At 39.0% G+C, this 23,502-nt stretch overlaps 1 protein-coding gene across 3 annotated transcripts in view; it reads right to left on the minus strand.

Moving 5' to 3' along the window:
- The window catches only part of nmt2 (N-myristoyltransferase 2), a 60,144-nt gene that overhangs the window by 17,197 nt on the left and 19,445 nt on the right, over window positions 1–23,502 (minus strand). For all 3 annotated transcript variants that reach the window (XM_041184680.1, XM_041184679.1, XM_041184681.1), the window contains exons 3-9: window positions 19,609–19,753; window positions 16,771–16,889; window positions 12,172–12,263; window positions 11,958–12,074; window positions 8,517–8,687; window positions 4,834–4,942; window positions 3,365–3,535 (exon numbers count right to left, since the gene is read on the minus strand). In XM_041184680.1, the coding sequence (XP_041040614.1) occupies window positions 3,365–3,535; window positions 4,834–4,942; window positions 8,517–8,687; window positions 11,958–12,074; window positions 12,172–12,263; window positions 16,771–16,889; window positions 19,609–19,753 (924 nt within the window). The remainder of the gene's footprint in view (window positions 1–3,364; window positions 3,536–4,833; window positions 4,943–8,516; window positions 8,688–11,957; window positions 12,075–12,171; window positions 12,264–16,770; window positions 16,890–19,608; window positions 19,754–23,502) is intronic.

Consider the following 23,502-nt stretch of genomic DNA (forward strand, 5'->3'; position numbering starts at 1 on the left):
TTGAACCTCTGTCTCCTTGTTAGAAAGGTGAACAAGGATTAAAATGTAGAATGCTAACTCCGGTATTCTAAAGAAATAGCACCCAAATGCAGCCAAAAGATTCAATTCTCAACCTCAACAACATTTTTAGGAGACAAATTCCACCTGCACTCTCTAAAGCTTGAAGATATTTATATCTCCATAGGAATTAGGAGCAATGTCAGGTCATTTGGCCCTTCGAGCTTGCTTCACTATTCACTAAGATCATGGCTGATCTGATTGTAGCCTCAACGCCACATTCCGCCTGCCTCCAATAATCTTTGACGTCCTTGGTAATCAAGAATCTATCTACCTCTGTCTTAAAAATATTCATCGACTCTGCCTCCACCGCTCTCTGGGGAAGAGAGTTCCAAAGATTCACGACCTCCTATGAGTAAAACAATTCTTCTCATCTCATATCTGGCTAAAATCGCATTAAAACTCAATTAAACAATGGTATGGAGAGATTTGTAGAAGGATAGATAACAGGCTGATAGAAAGTTGAGTCAACTCCACGCATGTTCAATAGCTTCTAGCTCAGAGATGTAAAACTGCATGTGAACTAGGTGTGATTTGCCACCTACAAGTTTCTTAGTCAAAATGCCTGTGTAAGAAGCCAAGATACTTAAAGAGACAGATCACCCTTTTATTGTGTTTCTGCATTATGTTATACTCATTTCGGAGTATGATCAATAATCACTCCCAAATTATTTTCCTGGAGAATCACTTACCTTGGTTCTTAATTTCCAACTAGCTATTAGCAGGCGGAGGGAAAGAAGCTCAGTAAGTAAACTTAAACTGTCTTCATAGTGCTTCAAAAGTAATGCTGATAGACAACAGAGCTGGTCAGGAACTTGCATTCTTAGCCAGGGTGCAGAATATTGAAATATGGAAGAAAATATTAACATTTAAACATCACTATCCAGTGTTTTCAGGACAGTGGATTCTGATACTCAGACAGCAGTGAAGCATTCATGCTGTGCTTTTTATAAGCTAACTTGACTTCTAAAAAGAAACTTTTTAATTTTCCCCAATATTTCACTATTCTGTTGTCGAAGTTGGTTGGGAGAGAGGAAGCAAAGAGTGGGGATAAAGCATTTGTACTCTAATTGGTGGGAGTGACAAGGGGTGCTCCTCAGGAGTCTGGCCTGACGTCTCAATTCTGCACTATTTATTAATGACTTGGATGAAGGAATAAAGTGTTGTTTGTCCAAGTTTTTAAAAATTCATTTACGGGATATGGGCATTGCTGGCTAGGCCAGCATATATTGCCCATCCCTAATTGCCCTTGAGCTGCATTCTTGAACTGCTGCAGTCTATGTGGTGTAGGTACACCCACAGTGCTATTAGGGAGGGAGTTCCACGATTTTGACCCAGCAACAGTGAAGGAACGGTGATATATTTCCAAGTCAGGATGGTGAATGGCAACATATTTCCAAATCAGGATGGTGAGTGGCTTGGAGGGGAACTTCCAGATGGTGGTGTTCCTATGTGTCCGCTGCTATTGTCCTTCAGTGATCGTGGATTTGTAAGGTACTGCCTAAGAAGCCTTGGTGAGCTTCTGCAGTGCATCTTGTAGATGGTGCACACTGCTGCCACTGTGTGTCGGTGGTGGAGGGAGTGAATGTTTGTGGGTAGGGTGCTAATCAAATGGGCTGCTTTGTCCTAGATGGTGTCAAGCTTCATGAGTGTTGTTGGAGCTGCACTCAACCAGGCGAGTGGAGGTTATTCCATCACACTCTTGACTTGTGCTTTGTAGATGGTGGACAAGCTTTGGAGGGTCAGGATGTGATTTGCTTGCCACAATTCTCCTAGCCTCTGACCTGCTCTTGTAGCCACAGTACTTATATGGCTAGTCCAGTTCAGTTTCTGGTCAATGGTCACCCCAGGATGTTGATAGTTTTCAGATGTCACTAAGTTAAGAGGGGCAGTAAATACTGCAGATGGGGGCACAGAGTTACAAAGGCGCATAGATAGATTAAGTGAGTGGACAGATAGAGTTCAAGTGTGAGGTCATGCACTCTGGACCCCAGAAAGGTAAATTGGAGTATTTGCTAAATAGTGGGAAAACTGTAACTGTAAAAGAACAAAGAGATTTGAGAGTCAAGCACACAAAACATTAATAGCCAGCAGACAGGTACAAAGATAATCAAAAAGACCTTGGAAGGGGTGCAGTGCAGATTCACAAGAACAAGTATTGAGGGTTAAATTATGCAGCAGCACCTGATTTCCAATCCCCTATTTGGCATATTGTCTATGGGAAGCATTTTTCATACTAATAGCTCATTTCAACTGTGCAAATGAAAGATAAAGCAGAATCGATGACAGCTCCCCACTAACTGCGGTAGGCAGCCATCTCATTTGTCCTGCGCCCCTCCTTATAATCTGCCATTGATGGACAAAAACAACCCAATATCTTGAGTTCATTTCTTAATAACAATTAGTTTTGCTATGTTCAATATGGAGATACTTAACAGAAAGATAAAACTAAGCTTTAATTAATATTCTTAATTACAAAAAAATAGTTTAAAAGGTTCTTAAATTTCCTAATCCGATTTACTGGGTTATACTATTAAACTAATGAAGATGGAAAGTCCATTTCCTCTTTCAAAGAATACATTTTACAGAAGTACAGTGAATCTGCAATATTCTTTTCCTGCATGTTAGAGGCACCATTTAAAATATTTGAGGTACATAAAATTCTAGTACTTTCCATTCTTGTGCAGAAATTCCTAACCCATTAATATACAATTTATTACTCACTTCATTTCAATATTGTTAACATACCAGCATAAGATAGGGAAAAACAGCAAATGCTAAAAATATCCCATGTTCTCTATCAAACTGTTTTAAAACATGTTGCAAAAACTTACTTGAAAATACTCTTGCATGCTCTATATGGTACACTGACAACATAACTTGATTTCCTGCAAATATTCTCAGCATGAGTTTCAGCAGTGGCTAAGTTTTTGAAACAAATTCTGAGTAATTGATTGTATTTTAAACATTACCTGTGAAGCACAATAAGATTGCTTTATGAGCCATTCTTCTTTTTAAGCGTATAACTTACAATTTTCAAAAACAAAAGTCAGTACCTATTTCAACAAAAAATTCTGATTAGCCTTCGTAAAACTTTTCTTTCCTTTCCCCAAAAAAGACCATGACTGGTGCTAGGATAACATTTCACAAGTGATAAAAGGCCTCCAACTCTCACTCAAGTGGCTATTTTTCATGTTCAGCCTAGGTGACTGTCAAGGGATGGAGGGGTAGTTGAAAAGTTTTGTTATAATTTTTTTTCAAAACAGAATGTCATTATGCATACAGGCACACAACAGCATTGCATTACCTCTACCACATAAGTGTCAATAATGTTTTCACGGGGCAATAACCAGTGGACCACTTCTTCTTCACTCATCACTGGAGCAAGCTCAAACTGCTTTAGATAATTAAAGAGCAGCTCTTGTACTCTTTTTATATCCTTTTGCTCCATTGGCCTCAAACCTGTTGTCTTGGGGGTCTAGCAGAAAAGAAATATAATGGAATTATCATTGAGATAAACAGAATTTGGTATTGCCACTTCTAACTAAAATACAGTTTAGCCTCCTTTCTTACCATCAGTCTATGTTATACCTGTCATGAAAATATAATAATTCTCATAATATTGTGATTTATTGAAAAGTGAGTTAATAGTGGGATTTAATTGAATTGGAGACAGCTAATCCAGAGGCTGAGTTACAAAAGCGAAGCTAGGTTTGAAATGCTAAATACGTAAACATGGTTGAAGTGTTAGAATGTGAGGTGTAACGAACATTTACATTTTTAGATAAATTAGGTTAGTTTGAATTTCAAAGATGTTGCACCTAGCCAGAAGAAGCCAGGCCAAATAGTGTGTTTATTTTTCCCAAAGATTACTGATAAAATTAGTACTATGAAAAGATTTATATTATGAGAGAAATAAAGTTGCAAAAACATATGGGAACAATGGAATTTGCACTAAAAATGGAGAAACACGTATAAAGGAGAGGTGAGGCTGTGTCAGAGAAGAAGGAATTCTAAGATCTAACACAAGTGTGAAAAGCCTCCAGCTTCAGCACATCAAGTTGCTGTCCACAGGAACCAAAGTCGAGTAAACTCACTTTGAATTTGACTATCCAGGCTTTGCCCAGGTCGGTTTAAATATATTTGTTTTTACTGTTGCCTTAACGGAGGTGTAAGTGGGAGTCAGATTAATTAGGGGTTTTCAGAGTTATTATAGTAGTAATTTGCAGACCTATGTATATGTTGGAAATTTTTTTTTTGTTAATAATTGTTTAATTTAGTTTTCTAAAAAACCTCTGGAGTCTTGGTAGTCTCGTTACTTCTGAATTCAGGAATGAATCTCGAAATAAAATACAAATTGTAAAACAGTTACGACTGCATGATCAAGTTTCCCTTGTGGATTTGATCCGCCTGGCACACATCATCTGCTGCTCCATAACATACCTTTATTTGAACCCACGGGAATATAAGCATAGCCACTAACTGCAATAAGCATAATTCTGATATTTAATTAAAATGCACAAATACTGACTTTCCAACAATTGCACCACAGAATATTTTTTAAAAGAGGATTATTTTAGCACAAGGATGTAACAGGTATTGCAGTGTACAATACAATTTAAGATGAACAAAATTGCAAAATATTATTGACCTGAAACCATTCAATTCTTCCCTCACTGAAACAAATACTGTAGGAAAGTGACAAGAAACCAATTAGAAAAGGCTTCACGACTTCCATAGTTTTATTTTAGGAAGCAAATGGTTTGAGCTGCTTACATCTGGTAACCTGTAGAGCTTCATAGTTCTCTGTAAAGTCATGTTTCTGCTGAGATGAGAGAACTTCACTTCCACCAGCTTTCTGGGGTTCAGAGATCGATGCCAATACCTTGGAACACAACAGCACTATTAAATTTAAACCAAATAAAAATCTGTGATATTCTAACATCAATGCACTTGGATCCAAGCGTATTAGTAGCAAAGTAAATATAGCCTGGTTCTATGCCAGAATGGTAGGATGAGAGTTTCTAATCATGCATATGAACTTGGCCTCAGAAAGAAGTTGAGTGATTTTCAAGCACTCCATCATAAATTGTAGGCCAAGACACCCAAGCCACTTGGTTGAACTTTGAGTCTTAGGCAAGAACATCTCCAACCGCTTCCCTGTATCTCTCCTCATCCATATTCAGTTAACCCCTTCCAACCCCACTTCCTTCTGTATCTGCCCTGAAATAATTTCTCCCAGGAATAAACTCTCCCCACAAGCCACTTACAAACTCCCATCTATTTAGCTCCCATCCTTTGCTGTTGTCAATCTGCTCAATTGTTCTCTAACCTCCACCTTAATGTTAACTCTCTTCCATGTTGGCTAATTTCTCAGGTGATATAACCACCAATCTTTGTTCCCTCTTTTCCAAGGATGCAATCTTGGTAATATCTGGCAAACGACTGATTTAGACATCTGTCGGCACTTCTGGTTGATTCACATTAAGCACCATAAGGCCTTGCTCTCCTCTATCAAAACCACTCTCTACTTCAGGATCGTCCGAAAAAGCAAAGATAATCCCAGTTTCTTTTCTCCTCTACCAACTGCTTCTACCATCCCCTATCTCCTCCACTATAACCTGCAAAAACAAGTGTGAAGATGCATGGCGTTGTGTGTAACACTAAAAACATCTGCCCAACTGCCTCTGTCATATCCTCCTCTCCTAGCATGCCTCCTCCAAGGTTTCCACTATCGCTCCCTGCCCACCCCCCCACCAACACTGCAGTCCTCAACCACCATACTTCTCCAATTTCTCTGCTATCTCCCACATGCACTCTCTCAGCTTATCTTGTCCCTGAGGCCCATTTCCTGCTCTCTTAACTCTATTCTTAATAAACTGACAATCCATCATCCCTTCCTGACCCCCATGCTGCAAATATTTCAGTCTCCTCTGGCACTGGCCCATTCCATTACAAAGCCAGTCATCCCACTCCTCCTCAAATCCCCCCCCTCAACCCTTCTGTCTTTACAACTGTCACTTGATTGTCCAATCTCCCTTTCCTCTCCAAAATTCTTGAATAAATTGTCATCTCCAAACTTCATTTTCCACCCTGCCACAGCATTGAAATAATCCCAATTAAAGTCACGAATAGCATCCTCTGTGACTGTGGTGCACTATCCCTTGCCATCATTTTGAGTTCTCTGCAGCTCTTGATGATATGTTGATCGTACCAGCCCCCTTTATTGTCCTGATGAGCCTTTTGGTTCCACCCCAAATTCATACTTTTGCCACCAATTCCAATCCATTCCCCAACTACGATCTCAGATAGAAACTACCGTTTGTAATCTTGGCATCCAATTTGATCCCGAACTGAGCTTCCAGCTTCATTTCCCAACACTAAACAGTTCCAACTTGCACCTCTACAAAACTGCCTGCCATTGCACCAGTCTCAGCCCACTTGCTGCTGAAACCCTTTGTCACCTTCGGATTCAGCTATCCCAATGCTCTCCTGCTGTCCTTCCATCTTCAATAAACTTCAGCTCATTCAAAACTATCCATATCCTGTCCTGCACCAAATCCCACTCACCTTGTGCTCACTGACTATATATTGAAAGGTTGATTATCCAATACCTCAAATTTAAAATTCTTATCCTCACATTTAAAGCCATTCAAGCCCTCACCCTTTCCTTTCTCTGTAATCATCTCCAGCTCTACAACCCTCAAGAACTGTGTTCTTCAAACTCGGGCCTCTTGTGCAACTCTTTCTCTCCTTGCCTCACCATTGGCAGCCATATCTTCAGCCATCTCGGCCCCAAGTTCTGGAAGCCCACCCTGAAATGTCCACTTCCTTCTTTTCCTTTGAGGTCTTCTTCAAAATCCACCACTTTCACCAAAATTTTCGTCACCCATCCTAATATCTCCCTCTTTGGCTTGGTTTTGATTCTTGCTGACTATGCTTCTGTGAAGTGTGTTGGGACATTTTTCTACATGAAAGGCATTATATAAATACAAGTTGTTGTTTTATGATATAAGCATTTATAATCAAGGTACACAAATCTAGTAACAAGCAAGTCAAATGCTGAAATCAAAGAAGCAAAAAGAGTTATTGGTTGAATGTCGCTTTTTTCCAAAAACCTTCAATCTAAATTACTTATTTCCAATTAAACCATCTAGACTGACACTCTAATGCAGTACTGAGGGAATGCTACATTGTCAGAGGTGCCATCTTTCAGACAAATATTAAATATAGGTACCATTGTCTGTTCTGGTGATCATTAAAGGTCTTATGGTGCCAAAGAAGAGTATGGAGTACACCTATCTCAATAACTTAAAGATAGATGGACCAATTAACCTTTGTATTTAGAAATAAATTGGTTTATTCACTTCATATCTATTCATGGGACTGCTGGTGAAGAATAGATGCATTTATCGACACAGCAATTCCTGCACATCAGAAAGTAATTCACTTGAAAATGCTTTGAAGTTAAATCCACTACTAATTAATAAAAGTCATTTGGTAGTACAGAACTTGAGTACTGCTGAAAAAAAGAGACATGTTGAAGCTTCTCATCTTGCACTCGTCAGGACACTTCGCAAGAATACCAATATAAGGGGAAAACAATAATTTATACTGCATGAGAAAAGTGCTGATTGGTTGGCCAACAATAGATGTGATTCCACGATTGGACAACATTTACTAAATAATAAAAACAGAATTACCTGGAAAAACTCAGCAAGTCTGGCAGCATCGACGGAGAAGAAAAGAGTTGACGTTTCGAGTCCTCATGACCCTTCGACAGAACTTTTTTGTTTTTTGTTTTTGTTTTTTTTTGTTTTTGTTTTTTGTTTTTTGTTTTTGTTTTTATTTACTAAATAATCCTCAGTGTGCTAAGAATTACGCTGACAACCAATTTAAGATTGTCAGTCAGACTCACAGTGGCACATCTGCGTACACTGGAAGATACATATAATAAAATACACGGCCTTGTTCTTTGCAGACAGAAAGAACATGGATACACATTGTACTTGTTTCAGCTAAACAAAATAAGTGGCAGCCATTTGCTGACTTATTCCTCAGAGCAATGTCTTCATCAATCAGGGTCAAGCTGCCTGGTTTAAATTTTAAACAATGCTTGGCAGTTAACTGTCAGTCACCATCAATTGGTGCATTTTCCATGGCAACTACCAGAGTCCACTTGCCAACCAATCAGTACTCTCTTCTCATGCAGTATAAACTGTTGTTTTCCCCTTATATTGGCATTCTTGCAAAGTATCCTGAGGAGTGCAAGACAAAAAGCTGCGACGTCTCTTTTTTCAGCAATACTCACATTAAATATTGAAAATAAAATCAGATACTTCCATACAGACAAAGAAGTTTAAGGAACAATCAGTAACGTTAGCTCTAAATCTAACAAATATGCTTACATACCATTTTGTTATCAAGTACAATTTAGATTAACAAAAATGATATGCTACCTGCACGTAGCTACAGGCTTCGGAAGAACCACTCCTGCTGTGTACACTGCCTGGAAGATCCCTTCCAAATTCACCCTTCGTGTAATTTCACGGATCAAAACTGGTGCAACACGTTTCGATCGCAGTTTCTTGTGCACACAAAGAAAATTGATTTCTACCATCTTCTTCTCGCTGACAGAAATAATTAGAAAACATTAAATTATGCATTTGATGTGAAAAGTATTAGGAAACTGACCATAAAATTCTAGTTGCCTTCACCACAGTAATCTTAAATATTCCAATAAAAGGCACAACATATTATGGTCCTGTGCCCTCTACAGCCAAATTTAGGTCATCAATATATCTCAAATAAAGCAGGGGTCCAAACACCAACCCTTGAGAAACTCCACCATAAACACTCCTCCAGTCTGAAAAACAACCATTCACCACTGCTCTCTTTTGCCCATCACTTAGCCAATTTTGTTTCCATGTTGCTACTGTCTTTTTTGTTCTATGAGCTGTAACTTTGCTCACAGGTCTGTTATGTGGTACTTTATCAAATGCCTTTTGGAAGTTCACATACACCACATCAATGCACTACCCTCATCCACCTTCTCTGTTACCTGAAATATTCAAGCATATTTGTTAAACACAATTTGCCCTTCATATATCCGCATTGGCTTTCCTTAGTTAATTTGCATTTGCCTAAATGATTGTTAATAATGTCCTGAATTATCATTTCTAAAAGCTTCCCCACCGCTGAGGCTAAACTGATTGGCTGAATTTGTTGGCTTTACATCCTTTCTCAACAAGGATTTGCAATTCTCAATCCTCTGGTATAACCCTTGCATTGAATAAGGATGGAAAATTATGGCTAATAGCGCCACAATTTCCACCTTTACTTCCCTCAGTATCCTTGGATGCTTGTCAACTGATCCAGGTGACTTAACAACCTTAAGCACACCAAGCTTATCTAATACCTCCTCGTTATCAATTTTTAGCTTATCAAATGAATCAACTTTAAATAAATGCAATTAAGCACTTTCTAATGATGAATCAATATTAATAATAAAAAAATAACTTCTTGGATTTTCTGATTGGTCAGTGGGTTGATTTGGTGGATGGAGCCCCTTGCATGTGGGCGAGCAAAGGAGTGGAGTGCGTGAGGCAGGTATTGTATTAATTAACAGAAGCAGCTAAATTCAGACATTGTGAAACTGCCCCATTGTTTTGAATAATTCCGTCTCTTTCTCAGCTGACAGGCCAGGCAGGCCTCAAACTGGCAACCTAGCCATTACCAAAGCCCCTGCAGCCAAGAAAGGCCAGAGCCTGATCTTCCATCAGAGCTCTGATGCTTTACTTCCCCACCCCACCCCAACCACCCACAAATGGGAGACATTTCAACTTCTTCCCACAAACGTGAGCTGAAAGATCAGAAAATATGTGAAGCGGAGTTCAAAGCTATGTCTGTCCAAATGTTTTTTTAACACCCCCCTCATACAAAGAATTTTACTTTTTTATGATCTTTAGTTAGTGGTTGCTACTTTGAGACACAGCTGCTCTGGCGTGGTGTCAACTGGAGGGTGTGAGACACATGCGGCTGCCAATGGCAGCAGGATGGCGGAGGCGCATTGAAAAGGAGCAATGCAATATACCCTTCTTAGGTGTGTTGGGGAGGGAGGGACGCAGACAGCGTCAGAGGATGAGAGTATTGGAATGGAACTGGTGGGGGTGGGGGGGGCAGGGGACAGCATGTGAAGAGCGGAATGTGTGGGAGGTATGGAATGAGGGATGACGATTTTGTATGAAGAAGAGGTGGAATGGAAATGATATTAGTGGGCTGAAAATAATGGGATGGGCATGGAAAGTGAAGGATGACATGGGAAGTGTTTTAAAGAAGCTTGCAACAGAGATACTCCACTGCAAATGTTTTGCGTGACTCTGCTAGTAAATATCTAAAAATAGGATTATATTAGTATTATGGAATTAAGACATTCATTTCATGTGCTCTTTCAAAGAAAACTGAAAACAGTGTAAATCTCGCTACATGAGCACCAGCCAGGCAACTGTACTGCCAATGAAAACCAATTTATAGATATTGTACAGATAAGCATTTTAAACAATCAATTTATCAAAGCATTATTTCCACTGAATTAAAGTGATCTGCATAATCTACAGTTACAGATGATTTGAAATGCATGCTGGCAATTGGTAATTGTTTTAGTAGCAGTATCAAATGCTCATGCATATGGAAAATAGTTATATTAGGAAATATTCTGTAACAGGAAAGTAAAATAACAACCCCAGCTTGTATGAGGCCTTAAACATAAACACACATTACAAAAATTTCAAACAAACAACTTATTTCATCTCTCAAAAGGCAAAGAAAAATTAAAAAGAATTTGATAATATTACAAAGTATAATAATTTTCATATTATTCTGGTTTATTGTAAAGTAGGTTTATGGATGTGAGTGTAGATAGTTCAGTCTGTGTGATTTAATTACATTTGGAGTCAGGTAGGCTCTAAGCTTGAAATTATCAAAAAAGTTAGGTGTAGAAATGTAGTTGGAATGCTAATGAGTAAACATGAATGGGGTCTTAGCATGTAAAGTGTGAAGGCATTTGCATTTTTAGATAAGTGAAGGGGTTGTTTGGATTTCAAAGAGGTGTTAGGATGTTTACAATTAGCCAGATAAGCAAGGCTAAGCAGTGTGTTTACTTTTCCCAAAGGTTACTGACAATATTGGCAACATGAAAGATTTTTATATTATGGGAACGGTAAAGTTTCAAAGACATAGCGAACAATGGAATTTACATTTTAAAGAGAGAGAAAGATAAATAAAGGAGAAGGTATGGCTATGTTGGAGAGCCATTTAAGATCTAACAGGAGTGTATGAAGCAGCCTTCGGAAAGCCTCCAGCCATTTGTACATGTCCAAGAACTAAAGTTGGAGGCAAGCTTTTGGAATTCCACTGTCAAGTAGATACTGTGGTAACTTGCTAGCTTGTTTTATTTTTGATTTAAAATCTATTTTGGATTGTTGCCTTAAAGGGGGTGTGTAACTGGGAGTCAGGTTAATTAGGAATTTTAGGATTTGTTATAGTAGTAAGCAATTGTAGTCTTATGTATGTGCTTGAAATCTTTTCTTTTGTTTTTAAATATTTTAACTTAATTTTTAAAATCTCTAAAGGTCATAGTGGATTCATTGCTTCTGAATTCAGTGCACACATCTCGTAATAAATACAAATTGCAAAGCCGTTGTGATAGTGTGGCCAAGTTTCCCTTGTGGATTTAGTCCAGCTGGCACACATCATCTGCCATGTCATAACAATAAACAAATGATGGCAATTTTGTAGCAATCAATTTTTTGTTCAATTGTAAGAAGATGCTTTCACAAATAAAATAGCCTGTGAAACAATTAAAGGATATTTGAAACAAATGCAATAAAATGAGAACCTACATTTCATAAATACGAATATTGGCAGGAATGGCACTAATAAACCCCACTAATTTTCTGTTTGAAGATACACGAACTCCACAGTGCCACTGTGGTAACCAGCCTGGAGGACGAAGAGCCCTGAAAGAATATGCATCTTTTAGATAAACAATCCTAACTAATCCCAAATTAAAATAAAAATTCTAAAAGACAGCATTAAGTAGAATTGTGTACTCACCACTGTAAAAACTGAGGAGAGTAATCAAATCTAAACATATTGTCATCATCTTCCACATAATTTTCATTTAACAATGTATACAATTCTTTCAGCTGCAAGCAAAAACAGCTGGGTAAAGCTTGATTCAAAAACAGAAACAATTATTTATGCTTCATATCAGTCACTGAATGTTCAATTTTTTTAATTTATGAAAAATGTTCAGATCCAACAATCTTATAACACTAGTCAGAAGCTGTGGGGCAAGTCCAGGTTTCATTTAAAGTGAAATGGATAAATAGTTTCCATGATGGCAGTTGAAAGGCATAATTATGTTAGCTCATGACAAAAAAGTTGCATATGGGTCATGTTCACTACTACTGAGTCCTGTAGAGAAAGGAAATGCCAAATCAGTTTTTATTATAGATTATTACTGATGTTTGAGCTATTACAGATGGTCTTGTTCATTTTTATAAAAATCGGTATGAATGCTATAATCAACAAGGAATCCTGGTGCTTGAAACTCACAATTTCTACTTTGTGCACTAATACAAGGATCAAACAATGTCAGGCATGGTACAGATAAAACTCCCTTCACTGCCCAATCATAAAATCGTAGGAAGAAATTCACATTAAAGGATGAATCATTTCAAATTCCTTCAGTTGCTATTTACACAATAACAAGATATTGCTGATTGAGCATTTGGCTAATAACATTGTCTATTAAAATCTTTGAGACAAAATTTATTAGCAATGGCATACCTTCCTACTCATGCACTCAAAAGCATTGGTGGTAGGTTTATGCAGATGAAATTAATTCTGCAGCCATGTTTTCAGAACATGTTTATAAAATGAACTATACCTCAAACAATCCACTAGAATTGGATTTATTTGGTGCAATTGGTCAGATTATAGTCATAGACTAATTTACGAAATAGAAGGCCATTCAGCCCACTGAATTCACGCTGGATCTCTAGAGGAAGCCAGCCAGTCCCATTCCTCCACTCTATCCCTGTAACCTTGCAAGTTAATTTCCTTCAAATGCCCATCAACTTTCCTTTTAAAATCATTGGTCGTCTCTGCTTCCACTACCCTCATCAGCTATAAGTTTCAAGTCATTACCACTATCGCAGATTGCTTTAATTTTGTTAGAACGTAGTACCCAATGAAGTATTTCGAAGGGAATTACTGTTATAGTATAAGGAAGTGCAGCAGTCAATTTGCTTACAGCAAAGTTCCACAAACAGCAAAAAGATTAATGATCAGATAATCTTTCAGTGGTACTGTTTGAAGGATAATTATGGAGGGGACAGATGTAATTCAGTAGTCCTACGTTATATTGGCTATTACAATTCCTTGAAATAATTTATAAAGCCACTTTAGGTACCATTGCAGACACCCCTAAACATAAATGGCAAATCCTGATCCAACTTCACTTACACAATTTCACAAGTGTTGTATTTCAATTTCCCACATCAATTGTCCCAATGGCACCTTCAATTTAGTGGTAGGCTCATATCTTCTGGGACACAGGTTGTGAATTCTCAACAAAAACAGAATTACCTGGAAAAACTCAGCAGGTCTGGCAGTATCAGCAGAGAAGAAAAGAGTTGACGTTTCAAGTCCTCATGACCCTTCAAAAGAACTGAGTGAATATTAGGAGAGGGGTGAAATATAAGCTGGTTTAAGGTGGGTGGGGAGAATGGTGGGGTGGCGGGGGGGAGGGGGTGTGGTTATAGGGACAAGCAAGCAGTGATTGGGGAGCAGATCATCAAAAGATGTCACAGACAAAAGAACACAGATGTTGAAGGTGGTGATATTATCTAAACGAATGTGCTAATTAAGAATGGATGGTAGGGCACTCAAGGTACAGCTCTAGTGGGGGTCGGGTGGAAAGACTTGCAGGGCATAAGAGATTTAAAAATAATGGAAAAAGGTGGGAAAAGAAAAATCCATATAAATTATTGGAAAAAACAAAAGGAAGGGGGAAGAAACGGAAAGGGGCTGGTGATGGAGGAGGGAGTTCAAGACCTAAAGTTGTTGAATTCAATATTCAGTACAGAAGGCTGTAAAGTGCCTAGTCGGAAGATGAGGTGCTGCTCCTCCAGTTTGCGTTGGGCTTCAGTGGAACAATGCAGCAAGCCAAGGACAGACATGTGGGCAAGAGAGCAGGGTGGAGTGTTAAAATGGCAAGCAACAGGGAGGTTGGGGTCATTCTTGTGGACAGACCGCAGATGTTCTGCTGCAAAGTGGTCGCCCAGTTTACATTTGGTCTCTCCAATGTAGAAGAGACCGCATTGGAAGCAACAAATGCAGTAGACTCAGTTGGGGGAAATGCAAGTGAAATGCTGCTTCACTTGAAAGGAGTGTTTGGGCCCTTGGACGGTGAGGAGAGAGGAAGTGAAGAGGCAGGTGTTGCATCTTTTGTGTGGGCATGGGGAGATGCCATAGGTGGGGGTTGAGGAGTAGGGGGGGATGGAGGAGTGGACCAGGGTGTCCCAGAGGGAATGATCCCTACGGAATGCCGCCGTGGGCGGTGAAGGGAAGATGTGTTTGGTGGTGGCATCATGCTGGAGTTGGCGGAAATGGCGGAGGATGATCCTTTGAATGCGGAGGCTGGTGGGGTGATAAGTGAGGACAAGGGGGACCCTATCATGTTTCTGGGAGGGAGGAGAAGGCATGAGGGCGGATGCGCGGGAGATGGGCCAGACACGGTTGAGGGCCCTGTCAACCACCATGGGTGGAAAACTCGGTTAAGGAAGAAGGAGGACATGACAGAGGAACTGTTTTTGAAGGTAGCATCAACAGAACAGATACGACGGAGGCGAAGGAACTGAGAGAATGGGATGGAGTCCTTACAGGAAGCAGGGTGTGAGGAGCTGTAGTCGAGGTAGCCGTGGGAGTTGGTAGGCTTGTAATGGATATTGGTGGACAGTCTAACACCAGAGATTGAGACAGAGAGGTCAAGGAAGGGAAGGGAAGTGTCAGAGATAGACCATGTGAAAATGATGGAGGGGTGGAGATTGGAAGCAAAATTAATAAATTTTTCCAAGTCCCGACAAGAGCATGAAGCATCACCGAAGTAATCATCGATGTATCGGAGAAAGAGTTGTGGAAGGGGGCCGGAGTAGGACTGGAACAAGGAATGTTCCACGTACCCCATAAAGAGACAGGCATAGCTGGGGACCATGCGGGTACCCATAGCCACACCTTTTATTTGGAGGAAGTGAGAGGAGTTCAAGGAGAAATTGTTCAGTGTGAGAACAAGTTCAGCCAGACGGAGGAGAGTAGTGGTGGACAGGGATTGTTCAGGCTTCTGATGAGGAAGAAGCTAAGGGCCCTCAGACCATCCTGGTGGGGGATGGAGGTGTAGAGGGATTGGACGTCCATGGTGAAGAGGAAGCGGTTGGGACCAGTGAACTGGAAATTGTTGATGTGATGTAAGGTGTCAGAGGAATCACGGATGTAGATGGGAAGGGACTGGACAAGGGGAGAGAGAAGGGAGTCAAGATAACGAGAAATGAGTTCTGTGGGGCAGGAACAGGCTGACACAATCGGTGTACCGGGACAGTTCTGTTTGTGGATTTTGGGTAGGAGGTAGAAGCGGGCCATCCGAGGTTGGGCGACTATCAGGTTGGAAGCTGTGGGAGGAAGATCTCCAGAGGAGATGAGGTCAGTGACAGTCCTGAAAACAATGGCTTAATGTTCAGTGGTGGGGTCATGGTCCAGGGAGAAGTAGGAGGAAGTGTCAGCAAGTTGATGCTCAGCCTCCACGAGGTAAAGGTCAGTGCGCCAGACAACAACAGCACCACCCTTGTCAGCGGGTTTGATGACAATGTTGGGGTTGGACTTGAGAGAACGGAATGCAGTAAGTTCAGAGAGAGACAGATTAGAATGGGTGAGAGGAGCAGAGAAATTGGGACGACTAATGTCACACCGACAGATCTCAATGAAAAGATCAAGAGAAGGTAAGAATCCAGAGCGAGGGGTCCAGGTGCAGGGAGAATATTGGAGGTGGGTAAAAGGATCTGCTGAACAGAGAGAGGACACCTGCCCAAAGGAGACGAAGACGGCGGAAGTAGAGTTCAGCATCGTGCTGAGCTCGAAATTCATTGAGATGAGGGCATAAGGGTATGAAACTAATTCCTTTGCTGAGCACTGAACGTTCAGCGTCGGAGAGGGGAAGATCAAGGGGTATAGTGAATACATGGCCAGGGCTGGGATTGGAAGATGGGGTAGGGACGGAGGGACAGGCAGGGGTGGAGGGTCCTAGATGGGTGTTGGTGTCAATGAGTTGTTGGAGCAATTCTCAGACTCATTTCAACAGGACTTTTCCAGGCAGAAAGAAAAGCCTTTCATCTCAAGTTGGGATTAGATTCAAATTGTGCTCCACACCTCCTCCCAAACTAGTCCACTACAATATCAAGCCCCATGCCCCTCCCAGCTGATGAAGGCTGGTAAAGCAAATTACCCACATTATCTTATTCTCTCAGCTTGCAACAAGGGGAGAGGATAACGTACCAATAAATTATAAACAGAATTTTGGATAGAATGATCATATTTTAAAGAAGAAAGCAAACCAGCAGTGACCTAGTAAAAATTTAAAATGTTTGAATTACAAACCTCTTCAGAACTGCCCATATCCAGAGTATCCCACATGAAGCCTTGAGGCAAAGAATATGGCTCTTGACGGATATTCTCTTTATCTGGTTCAATAGAACCATGAGTTGTCACAACTTCATCTATAGGGACCAAAACAGAGAATTCTTTCATAAATTCACTGCAAACACAATGTATCAGCAATTTAATGTAGATGTTAACATAAATCAACTGTGCTTAGATAGAGATGTAAAGGAGAGTAAATAAACAGCAATTTTCCTGACAAGTTGTTAAATCATAGAATTAAATTTGGACAAGTTATTTTACACAATTAAATCTTCCAATCAACAGGCTTTTAATCTTATTCTACTTGTAAAAGTAGAATGTTCAATTTGATAGCATCTGCAAGTTTTTATGAACTCTTTACACTCTGTGCTTCTGTATTTCAGAGAGAGAGAGAGAGAGAGAGAGTGGCACTCAAATGGCGTTCTCTTCTTTTCCCCATCTTGTTTAGTATTAAAATTAGCTCCCTTAACCAAATGATTAAATGACAAATCCCATTTTGTTTCAGTCTACAATACTGCTATCAAGGCAGCCATTTTAGTAATGTAAGAAACATAAGGGAGTCAGTGTGCAGACATGATTTTCCTTTTGCAGAAGTTTCAAAAGTCAGTTCCACTATTTTCTTCATGGGAATATACAGCACTGTAAATAACCATTTATATGTTCAACACTTTATAGATCATGAAGCTGTGGAAAACTGAAATGATAAATTAAAAATTAATTCACCAATAACAAATAATCCTGTGTAGAAAAAATATGGAGTGTTTGCACTTTACCTATAATAGGCTTACAGTATTTAAATGTATATATTGTACTTTTCCGAACTTGGTACACGAAGATTGAATCATAAAAATAAAATAACTATGTTTGATATTGTCATATGTTAAGTGTAAGGATTGACAATACAATGCAAGAATGGTAACAAACCAGTCCTTAAAACCCAAAGGGTGCAAAATAGTAGTTAACAAAGGAAATCAAGTACTAAGCTGCATTAATAGCAGCACTGCACTAAATTCTAAGCAAGTTAGTTCAGTCATTCAACTGTTGGAGTGTAATGAGTTTTTGTTGTTTTTATCTCTAAATAAAAACGACCAATACGTTTGAAAATCAAGGAAGCAAGCACCAGAGGAAAAAAAATCTGAATTCCAAATACAGCTACAGTGGTGGACTCAAAGTTAGACGGGTACAATACTTTAGTTGGCACAGTATTGTAGATAGGGCATTAAAGATATGGAGAATTTATAATGCAAATTTGCCAGAATGATCCCAGAGACGGGGAACTATAATTACATTTATGAGGGTCTTGAAATATAGAGGCTTTTTTCTACTGTTGCACAGAAGGCTGAGAAAAGATTTAATGAAGATTTTTAAAATTATGAAGAGTTTTGACAGATTGAATAGACAAAGACAATTTCCTTTAGTTGGGAGTCTGTGATGAAAGGCCATTAGTTTAAAATAGTCACTAAGAAAGTCAGAAAAAGATCTTGAAACAAATTCTGTTGCTTAAATGGATCATTGGAACATTGAATGCTTTGCCACAGTGCATGATTGAGGCAGTAACCATGTACCTTTTAAAAAACCAGATTACGTATTTAAATAGGGAGGATACAGGATATGGGGAGAAAGCAGTGCTCCCCTGGTACTGAAATTCGCTGGAAAAAAAAGCATAGACTCAACTGCTTGAATGGTTGCTTTTCTTCCCTATAAACTTTGACAAGAGTTGAAAATTGATGGAAAGGCAGAATATAGAGTAAACAGGACTAAAACATCAGTTCAAATTAGAAAATTGTAATTAAGATGGCATTTCTGAGGAAAGTTTTGAGATAATGAGATATGGAACTAATTGCTATTCAGTTGATGTAGTTTCATTATTAGTTTCTCTCGCTAACGCCAAGTTACATATGTTCTAGAATCAGTCTTATAATAACATAGCAAATCAAGGAGTCTTTTAACCTGTCATTAGCCTATCAGTTAGATTATGCTAGTTTCAATATTCTGTATGCATTATGAATATCAACATACTTGAACAAAAACAGCTTTAAGTTTAATAAAAGCATTTTGAGATTAAGTTCTAGTCATGAGAGTAATCATATTAACGCTACAGAAGTCCACTATTTTTTGTGCTTCCCTAAACAATGAGTTTTACCTCTCGTGAAACCATTTTAATATAAAAATGTAGTAGATGCATTAATAAGGTAGAAACTTGCTTCGATATGTTAGAAAAAAACATACTTTTTAGGAACATATGACTACATCAATCTATTTTCGGGATAATTGTTATTTTGATGCCACTCTTTTTAGTAAAACAAAATCATTCTCAAGATGTGGCCATCATCAGCAATACCAGCATTTACTGCCCAGTTGCTCTGAGGTGGTGGTGGTGGTAACAGAGTATCTTGTTATGCCATTTCAGAGAGTAGTTAAGGGTCAACCACCTTGGTGAGACTAAAATTACATACAATCCAAAGCAGGCAGGTTCTCTTCCCTAAAGGACTTCAATAAACCTTTTACAACAATCCAACAGCTTCACTGTCACTTTTACTGGCACAAGCTTTTGATTTTCAGAATTTAAATTCTCAAACTGTCATGGTGGGTTTTAAATTCTTCTCTGAATTCCTAATCCAGTAACTTTACGTTGTTAATAAACTGTCTTAACCAACAAACATTAGACCTGTTCTGTGATACTTGCTTAGGAATCCTCCCTTTACTAAAAAAGTGTGTGAGCTAAAACTGCACCCTTCATGACAACAGAAGACTCCTACATGTACTGTAGTCAGTCAGAATATGTGTTAAACGTACTAAGTTTGGGTACCGGTTGGGTGTCCCAGAAGTGGTATCTGTGTTGGCTTGCCTCCTCCAGGCTCTTGCCAGGGCCTTGGCATGCTGTCAGCAATTCCATGGCTCTTTGTATGTCCTGTAGTTTTTGCATTGGAACGGTGGGATTCTAATGAGAAAAAACATCAGTTTAAAACCAATAGATGTTTAAAAAGAGTTGGGTGCCTTGGGACAATTTCCTATATTCATGGCACTATATAAATGCAACGTTTTGTCTAAATAATCCTTCAATCTACTTATTTTGTCTATATTAACTTCTTTATGCAAACATTTACATGTTATCTGCAAATTTACAAAAAGCTCCATTAATGTCTTAATTCAAATCATGAATGAAAATAATAAACAGCAATGAAGCCAACATAGAGTAGTACAGAATCCACTTTGACCAGATCCCATTCAGATCCACTCCCATAATGACCATCCTCTACTGGCACAAATAATCTGGGAGGCTATAAAATTCAATTTCTATATGAATTAGGTGGTCGTTGCCTGAACAGAAATGGAATTCTATAATTAACCTCAGCAACCATGGGATGTTCATGATCACAATCCAACAAGTTCTCTCTATTCCCTTCCTTCACTAAAGTGCGCATCCAGATGTTAGCTGAAATTATGGTCAGGTGTAACTACTTTAGTCCCATTATCGGTAAGTTCATTTATGAGGAATGAACACATCAGCAAAGTTGAGATCACTGTTGTCTGTGAAACCACTCTTAACATAAATCTGCTCCATTCAAAGGAGAGTAAGAGGAGGAAAGTTGTAAAACTGAAGAAGGGATATCATACATTGTGTTCATATATGCAAATTTCAGCAGCTGATGTCCATTCAAAGCAAGGTTAACTCTGTGTTGGGAAAGGGGATAAGACAGAACGTTGAGGATGCTAGTGGTTATATACTTTGGAACTTGGGACTTAACTTGCTCCTGAAAAGCTACTACAATGCCAAACCCAGGATTAGGAATCTACTAAAATAGGTTTTGAACAACTACAAGTTTAAAAGCACTAAATTTAGGCTTTCAAAAGGAAAATCAAAAATGAATGTAACTCTAAAGTCTTTCAGTGACTGAACGATGTACCCAAAATATTCCGATCTGTGCTGGAATATTTTGTCACTGCACACAGAAAATTTGGGATAACGAATAACATTGGTTTAATCACCTTATGTTTGTTTAATGTGTCATCATCGTAAACATACACTCCCCCCCATCACTGATGCGCCATGGCTGCTGTATGTACTATCGACAAAATGCACTGCAGCAACTTGCCAATACCTTCCAAACCAGGACGATACCACCTGCAAGTTCCCCTTCAACTCATACACCATCCTGACTTGGAAATATATTGCCGTTCCTTCACAGTCACTGATCAAAAGCCTGGAACTTCCTACCTAACAGCACTGTGGGTGTATCGACACCACACAGACTACAGCAGCTCTAAGTAGGCAGCTCACCACCTTCTCAAAGGCAATTAGAGATGAGCAATAAATGCCGGTGCTGCCAACGACACCTAAATCCCATGAACAAATGAAAAAGAAAATCAGCACCACTTTGACAATGACTTTCTTTTTTCTTCTATTCAATTTAAAATCTAATAAAGAATTTTGACATACTGAAATGACACATCAGTGTATGTGAATATACAGAGCTTCTGTTTTCTAAAGAGAACAAATACGAATAAATTCCTTATCAAGCTTGGCCAAAATTGAACAAAATTTGGTATGTATTAGGTTTGGAACATTTGCCTGCTTGATTTCCAGTAACATCAAGCTCTCCAAGGTAATATATCAATCGTTGCAGCAAAAGGTTTTAAATATTCTACAATTACTCACTTCTAGCCACTACACGTTTTTCAAAATACGCAAACAGGTCCAGTGTTATAAAGTTATAGAGAAATAAAGCTCATTGGATTAAGAGGCTAATAATATCAAACTCTTATCAGCAAATCCATTTCTAGGTGACTCCCTGTAAAGAACACATTAAGTTATCACCTTGCTGAACTTTAGCATATCTTTGGTGAAGTGCGAGTTCTATCCTCTCTAATGATCTACATTTGACTTAACTTTCCAGTGTACAATTCATAAAATAATATCACTAGGCTCCTGGTGGGATTCCAGCTTGGAGAACCTGCTTCAGCGGAGAAGGAAAATCATTGCAGCAGGCCGTAGCACATCAGGGTCAGGCTGCAGGATTTAACATATGTATTTCATGAATCTGGGGAGTAGAATAGATTGCCCCATAACACAACAGGACAGTTAAAGATGATGAAACCCATTCAGTCCATGTAGGTTCATTCATCCAGATGGATCCTAACATCTGCCATTACAGCATCTAATAGCTTCTTAAATGTTACTGGCATTTTTACCTCCAGTACACCACATGAAAGTCCATTTAACACGACAATTTTGTGTGAAGAATTTCCAATCCTAAATTTTTAGTTTGAACCAGTGCCCCATTGTCCTACTGTGGCAATTTAACTCAAATTTGAAGTATTATTCTGGATTTATCATTTCCATTCTCATAACCATCATATGTACCTCTAAGATTATTTCCCTGACTATTATTCACAGAATGAATAGCTTACATTTCTGTCTTGCCTTATCATTCAGGTCAGCCTTTTTTTTTAAACTTTTCTCTGCCTTACTTCCAGCACCTGAAGGTCCTCTTTTGTGTCTCAAAAACCAGAAACAGATACAGTATTCAAAATGCAGTCTGGCCATCAACCCTACTTGCCACCTCCTCAAACAATTCAATCATGTTAGTCAGACATAAGCGCAAAAATTAACATTCTACAATTTAACCTTTCCAGAGTGATGATACTGTCAGAGTAAAGCTGTCTTAAACAATGTAACCAATGAGATTTTATATTGATATAGAATGCTGGATTGTGGCTCCAGTGGCATGTGTTATTGACATAATCATGAAAACTCAGGACCTGTCTTAGGTGCCAACCACTGTGGTGTTCTTCTGGCCTTAACTCTGCCAAGCCAGACTACATAAGTGATGTTATAGACGAATGGGGTGGGCAAACTTTAATCAAACCAGATGGGAAAGGGTTGTGCACGGTTGAGGCATACCCCATGGAAATAGGCTCCTAGGATTCGCTACTTAAACTCTCACATCCAGAGTAAGCATAACACTGGGGTAGCCATGAGCTTCGAGAACCCGTGAAACCATGCACAGCATTAATCAAAAGAGGAAGAAAGAAAGGGGTGGGCTAGGAATAAAAGGCGCTGATTGTGATCAAATGGACAAACTTTTTAAAGAATTTCCACTCTCCCAGCAATCACTGTCATTTTCACAGTTTGAAAGTGATTAGCAAGTCACCTAATTAAGAGTTTGGAATTCTGACTTTTTTTTTAAAAAGTTACAACGTGGACTTCTTAGTCCAGTAAATTAAACATAACTTGTCCATATAATTTTGTACTTTCCTGCATTGATTCAGGTACAGCACTGCTCAACAACCTTTTCTTAACAGGTTGCTTTGCTTGTTACAACCAGCAAACTGAAAATTTCAACAAGGAAATGATTTCTTAGAAATAGATTTTGAAGGAGAGTTTAAAAAAAGAGTTTCTTGCTGAACGAAAAGGAAAGGTGAAAAAAAACTCTTAACATCATCTAGCAAGTGGCTATATTCAAAATCCAGTGGAGGTAAAATAAAAACCAGCTCAAGTCTGCATTTAAAAAGAACTGGCCAAGCCCAAAGGCAGTCATCCCAGTGTGTACGTGGCATAGTTCAACAGTGGAAATGGAAATATACGGAGCTTCAGCAAAATCATCTGTAAATATGGTTACTTTAAAAATTGAAGAAAAAATAATCACTTGGTATCCCTTGAGGCTTAAAGAGCTTGCCTGGAGTTAC

This window comes from Carcharodon carcharias, chromosome 3 (genome assembly GCF_017639515.1).
Source record: "Carcharodon carcharias isolate sCarCar2 chromosome 3, sCarCar2.pri, whole genome shotgun sequence".
NCBI classification, from domain to species: Eukaryota; Metazoa; Chordata; class Chondrichthyes; order Lamniformes; family Lamnidae; genus Carcharodon; species Carcharodon carcharias.